This window comes from Gekko japonicus, unplaced genomic scaffold (genome assembly GCF_001447785.1).
Source record: "Gekko japonicus isolate JY-2015 unplaced genomic scaffold, Gekko_japonicus_V1.1 scaffold539, whole genome shotgun sequence".
Classification (NCBI taxonomy): Eukaryota; Metazoa; Chordata; class Lepidosauria; order Squamata; family Gekkonidae; genus Gekko; species Gekko japonicus.
This window is the reverse complement of record NW_015168667.1, coordinates 720,962-732,044: the sequence shown is the minus strand read 5'-3', so window position 1 is coordinate 732,044 and position 11,083 is coordinate 720,962. Positions and strand designations below refer to the sequence as shown.

The 11,083-nt window shown below is 47.8% G+C and overlaps 1 protein-coding gene across 1 annotated transcript in view; it reads left to right on the top strand.

Moving 5' to 3' along the window:
- Window positions 1-11,083, top strand: part of MYLK (myosin light chain kinase) — a 271,468-nt gene that overhangs the window by 207,366 nt on the left and 53,019 nt on the right. The window contains exons 21-23 of the mRNA XM_015415311.1: window positions 357-659; window positions 7,069-7,113; window positions 7,197-7,290. Coding sequence (XP_015270797.1) covers window positions 357-659; window positions 7,069-7,113; window positions 7,197-7,290 — 442 coding nt within the window. The remainder of the gene's footprint in view (window positions 1-356; window positions 660-7,068; window positions 7,114-7,196; window positions 7,291-11,083) is intronic.

Genomic DNA, 11,083 nt, shown 5'->3' with positions numbered 1-11,083 from the left:
CTCACAGAGGAGGGAGAGCTTGTCCCTGAGGGTGGGCGGGCCCGTGGGGGGGGGGCTCTGCAATTTACCTGGCTGCTTCTTGCTCCTCGTGGCCCGACTGAGGGCTGCTGGGAGCAGGGGGCGGGGCTTGTTGCATGTGCCTGCCCCCTGGGCTCCTTACTGCCGGAGCTCCGCTCCTGTGTGCTCCCGCAGGAAATGACCCCTGCTGGTGATTATTACGTGATGGCTACAAGTTACTGATAAAATCTTGGAGCCATGAAGGAATCAACGGGGGTTGAATATCTCTGTGAAAGTGAAATAGGAGAAGGCATCTTTTGATAGGCAACATATTTCTTTGTGTTTTTCTTTCTTTGCAGATAAACCCGACCCCCCAGCCGGAAGGCCTTGTGCGTCAGATATTAGGAGTTCTTCACTTACCATCTCATGGTACGGCTCTTCTTATGATGGTGGGAGTGCAGTGCAGTCTTACACTGTGGAAATCTGGAACACAGTGGACAAGAAATGGACAGACCTCACAACATGCCGTAGCACTTCTTACAATGTCCAGGATCTGCTGGCCGACAGGGAGTACAAATTCCGGGTGCGAGCTGCTAATGTCTACGGGATAAGCGAGCCAAGCCAAGAATCGGAGTTGGTGAAAGTAGGAGAGAAGAAAGAAGGCAAGTTTCTGCTACGTTGAAGATACAATTTAATATATTTGTATAGACAGGGTTCTGGGTTGTCAAGTATTCAGTTTAATTTGAGGATAGAGGCCAAGTCAGATATGAAAATGCAACTTGTACGTTGCATCTTTACATTGAATTTTGTCTCCAGGTAACAGTGGAAGGTCTGGACTTTCAGTGAAACTGGGTATGTGTGTTACCAACCTGTTGCCAGGGCAGCTGATATGTGTATGAAACACTTTGAGAACGAGGGGTATATAAAAAGCTGTCATTATGATGGATAGTTGGTATGTGCATGTGTGTATGGAGGGTACTCTGAATTGTCGCAGTGGATTCACCTTGAGATTCATGAAGATCCTAAAGATCATCCCCTGATGTTGGCTCCTGATGTTGCCATCCCCTGATGTTGAGAGGCAGTTTGGTATAGTGGTTAAGTGCGCGGACTCTAATCTGGGAGAACTGGGTTTGATTCCCCCCTCCTCCACTTGCACCTGCTGGATGACCCTGGGCAAGCCGTAGCTCTGACAAGAGCTGTCCTTGAAAAAGAGCAGTTTCTGTCAAGAGCTCTCTCAGCCTCACCTACCTCACAGGGTGTCTGTTGTGAGGAGGGGAAGGGAAATGAGTTTGTAAGCCGCTCTGAGACACCTTTAGGTAGTGAAGGGTGGGGTATAAATCCAACCTCTTCCTCTTCCTCTTCTTCTTCCTGGCACAGGTATTCAGAGGCTGATTGCCTCTGAACATAAGAGTTTCCCTTTAGTCACCATGGCTAGTAGCCACCAATAGACATATCCTCCAAAAATCTAATCCTCTTTTAAAGCCATCTATGCCTGTGGGTCAGAAATACATCAGAGCTGCGGTGGCTCAAGTGGTTGAGATGCTGAACTGCAGGCCGGAAGGTTGGTAGTTCAGCAGTTTGAGACCCGAGTGCCGCGTGACGGAGTGAGCTCCCGTCTCTGGCCCCAGCTCCTGCCAACCTAGCAGTTCGAAAGCAAGAAATTGCAAGTAGATCAATAGGTACCGCTTTGGTGGGAAGGTAACAGCGTTCCGTGTGCCCAGTCATGACCACGGCCACATGACCACGGAAACGTCTTCGGACAGCGCTGGCTCTTTGACTTGGAAACGGCACCGCAACCCTAGAGTCGGATTTGACTGGCTTCTGAGCAAGAGAAACCTTTACCTTTACCTTTACCATGCCTGTGGCTATCATTGCATCCTCTGGCAGCGAATTCCATACTCACTGTGTAAAGAAGTATTTCCTTTTGTCCGTCCTGAATCTACTGTCCCTCAGCTTCATTGGGTGCCCTCAATTTCTAGCATTTTGGGAGAGGGAGTAAAATGTCTCTTTGTCAATTCTCTCCACCCCATGCATAATTTTATAAACCTCTATCATGTCCCCCCCTTAGTCGTCTCTTTTCTAAACTGAAAAGTCCCAGATTCTTCAGTCTTTCCACACAGGGAAGGTGTTGTAACCCCCTAATCACCTTGCTTGCCCTCTTCAGTACTTTTCATGCAGTCTGTGATATGGTGACCAGAAATGTATACAGGGCATTATATCATTGGCCATCTTGTTTTCAATACCTTTCCTAATCTATATATCTAATAACCAAGTTGCCCCCTCTGTGCGGATATCTAAATCCACACATAGGGGGCACATAGGGGGCAGAGAGATTTTCCTTCACACTTGGGGCAGTCCCCAGGTGTGCAGAAAAATCTGAAAAGTTTAAAAAACTATAGGGGGGATACTTAAATCCCCCCCAAAATAAAAAAAGCATTCCTTGCATATGCGCAGAGAACGCACTTACCCCTGGGATCTGTGGCAGAGCCACGCAGGGCTCGCCGCGGTTGGTGCTGGCAGTGGCAGTGTGGGTGGAGAAGCCTTGGCGGTGGGGGTGGTGGCTAGGAGCCACAGCCGTTGCCACTGTCGGAGAGGGGGGGAGAAGCCTGGCAGGCCCCGCAACCAGGAGCTGGGCCCGTTGTTGCCGCGGCAGTGGGGGGGAGAGAAGCCTGGTGGGCCTGACAGCTCACAGCCGCACAGGGCTTGCCACTGTTGTTGTTGTGGGTGGCGGTGGCGGGGAGAAGCCTTGGCAGCCTGGGAGCCGCGGGGAATACACCAACCCCACGAGTATCGCGGGTCCTGCTTCTTGTAATCCCTAACACAGAGTTTGCCTTTTTCACTACTGCAGCACACTGGGTTGACACTTTCATTGAACTATCTACTATGAACCCAAGATCTTTTTTCCTCTCTGTCTCAGCAAGTTCAGACCCCGTTAGCCTATACTCGAAGCTGGGTTTGTTTGTTTTTTGTCCCAATGTGCATCACCTTACACTTACCAGCACTGAACTTCATTTGCCACATTGTGGCCCACTCACCCAGTTTGTGGAGATCCTCCTGGAGCTCTTTACAGGCATCCTTAATTTTCACTATCCTGAATTATTTTGTGTCATCTGAAAACCTGGCCCCACTACACTGCTCACCTATTGTTCCAGGTCATTTATGAACAAGTGAAAATAGTAGCGGCCCAAATACTGATCCTCGTGGGACAGCACTCCGTCATGAGAACTGTCCCTTGCAACCCTCTCTCTTATGAGGAGGAGAAACTATGGTGCTGTTAACACCTGTTGAGGGGGAGGTTGTTTCTTCCTATGGAATCCTGGAACTCCTGCCTATATTCCAAACAAGGAGTCAAAGAGGCCCAGTGAACGTCTTGCTACCCGCGTTTTCTTTTATAGCACTGAAAAGTCCAGCTTCAGCTCTTTTCCTTCCCACCATGCCATTTCTCATCCAACCTGTGGGGAATGGATTATGTGTTCCGATTCTCTCTTCCTGTTTTTAAGTACATTCTATATGCAGTGCTTTGTAAGTTTAATTGGTTCTAAAAAGTAGCCAAAAAGAGCCCATAAATGTTATCTTAGAGTAAAAACAATGGAGCAAGGTAACACTGCAGTAATTCAGAGCTGCGGTGGCTCAAGTGGTTAAGACGCTGAACTGCAGGCTGTGGAAGGTCAGTAGTTCAGCAGTTCGAGACCCGAGTGAGCCGCACGATGGAGTGAGCTCCCGTCTCTAGTTCCAGCTCCTGCCAACCTATCAGTTCAAAAGCAAGAAATTGCAAGTAGATAAATAGGTACTACTTTAGTGGGAAGGTAACAGCCTTTGATGCGCCTTGGTGTTTAGTCATGCTGGCCACATGACCACGGAAATGTCTTCGGACAGCGCTGCCTCTTCGGCTTTGAAAAGGATCTCCGCAACCCTAGAGTCGGACTCGACTGGCTTTCGAGCAAGGGAACCTTTACCTATAGATAGGGACTCCAGGGCTCTGGATGCTCTGTATTCTTGGTGCTTGAGGGGGGGGGGGAAACAGTGGGAGGGCTTCTAGTGTCCTAGCCCCACTGCTGGACCTCCTGATGGCACCTGATATTTTTGGCCACTGTGTGACAGAGTGTTGGACTGGATGGGCCATTGGCCCAATCCAACATTGGCTTCTCTTATGTTCTTTTATGTGAGATGCCAGGAATTGAACCTGGGACTAGGGATGGGAACAAGCGGCCCTGTGAGTTTGGTGTCTCTAGCTTTGCACAGGGCCCGTTCTATATTATTGTATATTATGTTTTTTAAATGCACTAAATTATTTGATGTTTTTATTAGCAAGTTTTTCTTGCCATGTAAGCTGCCCTGAGCCCTACGGGGGAGGGCGGGGTATATATTTAATAATAAATAAATAAATATATGCTCCTGAACCTCCTGAACCTGTGCCTGTCATTTTCCCAGAAAGCACTTTCCAGGGGGCACCTTCTTTGGGGGGGCCATACCTTGGACCCCATAAATCCAATCCTCACCAAACCTGAAGGCCAGGTAGAGGAGAGTCAGCTGGAGATCCCCTGTGAGTTTGGTGTCTCTAACAGGCTGGGGGGGCATTCTACCTTGTCACGAACCTCATGAACCCCACTAGTTCATTTGGCACCAAAAACTTCATGATGTTCTTGTGGCTCATAAAACCAAGCACGCTACAAACCAAAACGGAACTGAATGAATTTTATTGTTACGGCGCTTAGCCAGCAATAAAAACGGAACTGCATTTTCCCGGTTTGTGCCCATCCCTACCTGGGACTTTCTGCATGCCAAGCAGATGCTGTCCTGATGTTTAATGTAGCACAGCCATTAGATGAAGTGTGACCTTTTAACCCCCTCAAAATTTATTTCTTTATTTATTTATTGTTTCTATTTGTACCCCGCCTTGCCGGGCACGCTGGCTCAAGGCGGCTAACAAAGTTAAAATAACGTAAACAATACAGGGATTAAAACAATTAATAAATACAACACCAAGTTAAAAACAGCAACAATTCACAAATAAAACCGACAGATGATGGCGATAATACAGATCCCATCCAACGATAGGGTTAGTGTCCAGCGGAATCTCATGCCCGAGAGCAGGGCTTTTTTGGTAGAAAAAGTCCAGCAGGAACTCATTAGCATAATAGGCCACACCCAGCAGTAAAAGTCATTAGCATATTAGGCCACACCCCTGATTGCACTGCTCATTAGCATATTAGGCCGCATTCCCATGTTACCAGAAGTGTGGTCATCCAGCCACACCCACCTTTTGCTTCTTATTCTGTTTACCTTCTTTGTTGTCAAAACCCAGGGCTTTTCTTGTTGCAGGAACTCCTTTGCATGTTTGGCCACACACCCCTAATGTAGCCAATCCTAATGAGTTTCTGCTGATGGGTGTGGCCTATTATGCTAATGAGTTCCTGCTGGGTGTGGCCAACTTGGGAGCCAGCCGGAACTCCATTCCTGTGCGTTCCTGCCCAAAAATAGCCCTGCCCGAGGGTGTTCTAAAATTTCAGACCAGACAATGTTCCAGGGCACACTCATCAGTGGCAGCCCCTAATCGAAAGCCTGGTGGAAGAGCTCCATTTTACAGGCCCTGCGGAACTGTAAAAGGTCCCGCAGGGCCCTGATGTCCTCTGGGAGCTCATTCCACCAGTATAGGGCCACCACTGAGAAAACCCTGGTTCTGGTGATGTTCAGCCTGGCTTCTTTTGGACCACGGTGTGTCAAACGATGTTGCGACCCTGACCTCAGTGCTCTCTGGGGATGTATGTATGGAGATGTATTTTGATGTATGAATCAAAATAGATTTGCATTTGCCTGGATGCTGATTGTATCCTAGACTCACAGACACAAGAGTTAATGCCGTCTAAACCCAGAGCAAGCAAACCCAGCAAACCCAGCAAAAGTATGCTTCAAACAAGCATACTTTTGCTGCCCTGTTGCTGTCTTAGAGCTGATGGTCACCTGGAAACGGCTTGAAGTGGCCTTATCAGATGAATGTTGAAGCAGACCAAGGAGCTGATTTAAAACGAGGAAATTATGCTAGCACTTTATTATGATTCGGTTTTAACACTGCATTTATATCAGTTGGTCTTGTGATTTTATGTACTGTCGGGATTTTATCCTGTTTTTGTAAACCGCCCTGAGCCGGCCTTGGCTGGGAGGGCAGGGAAAAAAATCAAGTAAATCAAATCAAATCAAATCAAATCAAATCAAATCATAGCAGCTGTTACTATGGATAATAGTTTGTCATGTAGATGCACACACCACTTGGGTAGAAGAAGAAGAAGAAGAAGAAGAGATTGGATTTATACCCCGCCCTTCACTTGGAGTCTCAGAGCGGCTTACAAACTCCTTTCCCCTCCCCTCCCCTCCCCTCCCTTCCCCCCTGTGAGGTGGGTGGGGCTGAGAGAGCTCTGACTGAAACGGCTCTTTTCCAAGGACAGCTGTGCCAGAGCTTGTGACTGACCCAAGGTCACCCAGCCAGGTGCAAGTGGAGGAGTGGGGAATCAAACCCCGTTCTCCCAGATTAGAGTCCGCACACTTAACCACTACCCCAAACTGGAAGTTGACCTGCCGGTACCCAGCTGTTCCCAAAAATGGCTGATGGTGTTATGAAGACATTCTATTCAATAGGGACAAGGGGCACATTATGTGTGCAATGTAAAACAGCTGCTACGTGGAGTTGTTTCAAAGTGGCCCCAGTGAGTCTGTCCACATGTGTAAACCAGCCCATAGCAAGTTTCATTAATACATTCATGAAGAATCTGGGTGAACTGGCATGCATATATATATAAGTGTCTTTGATGGTGTAAAAATATGATAAGGTCTTACATATGTATGTGGTTTCATGTGCAGCGATGCAAGGATTGATGAGGACTACCACATTGAAAGGGTTAGAGCAGACTGCCTGCCTAAGTGCAAAAACAGAGTAAGTGCTGAGAAAATTGAGTGACAGGATAACCCTTTGAGGTTTTGTAGTCGAACGTCTGGAGTGGACACATGGCAAAAAGCAGCTCCTGGCAGATAAGCAGTGTAAGAAGGAAGTAATTATAATTACCTGTTTGGTTATAGGCCCTAAAGAAGAAGAGGAGGAAGAAGTTGAAGGGTCTGATGAAGGTATGACATTTTCAGTTTCACTATACAGTGTTTGTAGCACTCGGGTTGTTTCATAATCTGATGTTTTCCCTGTAAACTCCTAGAAGAAAAAGAAACTGAAGCTGACTATCGAACAGTGACGGTTAACACGGAGCAAAAAGTTTCAGAGTTCTATGATGTCGAAGAAAGATTGGGATCGTAAGTGCAACAATATTCCCCTTCCTTTCTACTGTTACAATGATGCAATTTAGATGAAATTACGAGTGAGGCTGGTGTATTCATACAGACAGTGTTGTCCTGATCCAACACTGTGACAGGCCTTCTCTGTCAATTTAGGGGACCCACACAGCCTCCTATGACTTTTGGACGGGGGTCATTTCGTAGAAAAAGAGGTGCAGGAGCTCATTAGCATACCTCATTAGCATAACTTATTTCCATATGTCACACCCCTTGACATCACCGGAAGTGTGTCAGAAGGCAACACCCACCGCTCAGGCGCCACTGGACTGTTTTGGATTGCTAGCTATTGGGGGAGGGGACATGCAGATCTGTCTTCACAGAGGAGGGAGAGCTTGTACCTGAATAAAACTTGGTCTTAAAGGTGCCGCTGGACTGTTTTGGCCCAGGGGGCCGGGGGGAGCTCTGCAACTTACCTGGCTGCTTCTTGCTCTGACTGAGGGCTGCTGGGAGCAGGGGGTGGGGCTTGTTGCATGTGTCTGCCCCCTGGGCTCTTTACTGCCGGAGCTCCACTCCTGTGCGCTCCTGCAGGAAATTACCCCTGCTTTTGGAAAACAAGGTTTGTTTTTAAACTATAAACCTTCCCCTCAGTTACCAGGTATTCTAAAAGTAGCAAGTGTTTAGGCTCTGGGTTCGCTACAGTAAGGTACGTTTTGTGGTGCACAAGTAAAATATGGAGGTCACTGAGACAGGGATCGTATATAAACAACACAGAAGACTTATTTTCAGGTTGGTTTCAAGGAACAGATCAGCAGCACAAGTATAAGAACATAAGAACATAAGAGACGCCAATGTTGGATCAGGCCAAAGGCCCATCCAGTCCAACACTCTGTGTCACACAGTGGCCAGAAATACCAGTGCCATCAGGAGGTCCAGCAGTGGGGCCAGGACATTAGAAGCCCTCCCACTGTTGACCCCCCCCCCAAGCACCAAGAAGACAGAGCATCACTTGCCCCAGAGCCCCTAGCTATACCTTGTGGCTAATAGCCACTGATGGACCTCTGCTCCATATGCTTATCTAATTCCCTTTTGAAGCCGTCCATGCTTGTAGCACCCACCACTTCCTGTGGCAGTGAATTCCATGTGTTAATCACTCTTTGGGTGAAGAAATACTTCCTTTTATCCGTTCTAACCCGACCGCTCTGCAGTTTCATGGAGTGCCCACGAGTTCTTGTATTGTGAGAAAGGGAGAAAAGTACCTCTTTCTTTACCTGCTCTTTCCCATGCATAATCTTATAAACCTCGATCATGTCACCCCTCAGTCGTCTTTTCTCCAAGCTAAAGAGCCCTAAGCGCTTTAACCTTTCCTCATAGGGAAAGTGTTCCAACCCTTTTATCATTCGAGTTGCCCTTTTCTGCACTTTTTCCAAAGCTATAATATCCTTTTTAAGGTGTGGTGCCCAGAACTGCACACAGTATTCCAAATGAGGTCTCACCATTGATTTATATAGGGGCATTATGATATTGGCTGATCTGTTTTCAATACCCTTCCTAATAATCCCCAGCATAGCATTGGCCTTCTTTATTGCAGTCACACACTGTCTCGACATTTTCAGTGAGTTATCCACTACAACTCCAAGATCTCTCTCTTGCTCAGTCTCTGCCAGTTCAGACCCCATCAATGTGTATTTATATTTAGGATTTTTGGCTCCAATGTGCATCACCTTGCACTTGGCCACATTGAACCCCATTTGCCATGTTGACGCCCACTCGCCCATCCTTGACAGATCCCCTTGGAGTGCCTCACAATCCTCACTGGTTTTCACCACCCTGAACAACTTTGTATCATCCGCAAATTTAGCCACTTCACTGCTTACTCCCATCTCCAAATCATTAATGAACAAGTTAAAAAGCAGTGGACCAAGTACTGATCCCTGCGGTACCCCACTGCTTACCACCCTCCACTGAGAAAATTGCCCACCTACACTCACTCTCTGTTTTCTATGAACTAGCCAGTTTTTGATCCATAAAAGGACTTGTCCTTCTATCCCATGATTTTTGAGCTTACTTAGGAGCCTTTGATGAGGAACTTTATCAAAAGCTTTCTGGAAGTCAAGGTAAATAATATCTATTGGATCCCCCTTGTCCACATGTTTGTTCACCCCCTCAAAGAACACTAACAGGTTAGTGAGACAAGATCTTCCCTTACAGAAACCGTGCTGAGTCTGCCTCAATAGGTTTTGTTCATCTATGTGCCTACTAATTCTTTCCTTAATAATGGTTTCCACCAATTTACCCGGTATCGACGTCAGACTGACTGGCCTGTAATTTCCCGGATCTCCTCTGGAACCCTTTTTAAAGATGGGAGTGACATTAGCTACCTTCCAATCCTCAGGAATGGAGGCAGATTTTAAGGAAAGATTACATATCTTTGTCAGGAGATCTACAAGTTCACATTTGAGTTCTTTCAGAACTCTCGGATGTATGCCATCTGGGCCTGGTGATTTTTCAGTTTTTAAGTTGTCTATCAGTTTTAGGACCTCCTCTCTCGTCACCTCAATCTGACTCAGGTCTTTCAACACCCCTCCTGAAATCAGTGGTTCTGGAGTGGGCAAGCACTTCTCATCTTCCACAGTGAAGACGGAGGCAAAAAATGCATTTAGCTTCTCAGCCATTTCCCTATCATCCTTCAATACTCCTTTTACCCCTTGGTCGTCCAAGGGCCCCACTGCCTTCCTGGCTGGTTTCCTGTTTCTAATGTATTCAGGTAGACAAAGTATCCAGGTAGACAAAGCAGAAACCTGGCTGAGGCACATAAATTGAAACTAGTTATGACTTCAGAGAGTAGTTAGAATTTTCTTTAATGTTTCAGGCATAAACAGGCTTTTACTGACTAGCCACTAGGTTGCATCATCTCACACACAGAGGATTTCACTCTGCCATCCTGCCCTTTTCCAAGAGTCAGACTAAGGCTGAATCTGCATTTGTCTTTCCCACCGGTTGTCCCAGCCTTTTGACTCCATCTTCAAAAAAGCTGTCTACATTTGGCGTCGTTTTCACACCTCAAGAGTGCTAGCATACTTTTGCACGTCGTTATCGTCCTTTCGGGGCAGCTCCACTGTCATTGTGCCTCCCCACTTCTTTAAAAGTGTAATGTATCCGCCATTACCACGTGCGCGACCGTTGGGCCATGCGGTCAAGCACGACCCCAGAGCTTCGTTCCTGTAGAACAATAGCAGAGCGGATCCTAGCCCGCACCAACCAGAGGGCCAGGTCCGCGGCCGAGAGCCAATGGGACTCTCGGCCACTGTAAATAACCTATAGGGTGACCAGGGAGTGTGTTTTGGTGGTGGGTTTCTGTGTATATATACCGGCCTGCGTGCCGGGATCTTCTGTCTTGTTCTTGCTCTAATAAAGTACTCCCTGCTGAATCACTCAACGTTTCCGAGTACTTTTCACTGGCGACGAAGGTGGGATTCTACCCTTCCTGAGCAAGACCCGGAGGAGATCAAGCACGCACCGAGCTCCGATCAAGATAGCTGCGCCGCCGCTCGTCAGATCACCGCTCTCCGCACCGCGCCTCGCTCCACTCCGACCTCGCCACCCCAGCAGCACCTCGCCTCGGCACGCCGCTCCCCGCTCGTCGACGGCACCATCTTCGCTCAGCCGCGCCGCTTCCCGCCTCGCCTCAAGCTTCCCGCCAAACAAACCCGCGAACCAGCGCAGAGACCAAGATGTCGGAGACTGGCTCATCCTCCTCCTCCTCATCCGCCTCATCCGCCGCCACCCTGCCGCCCACCACCGCCGCGGGAAC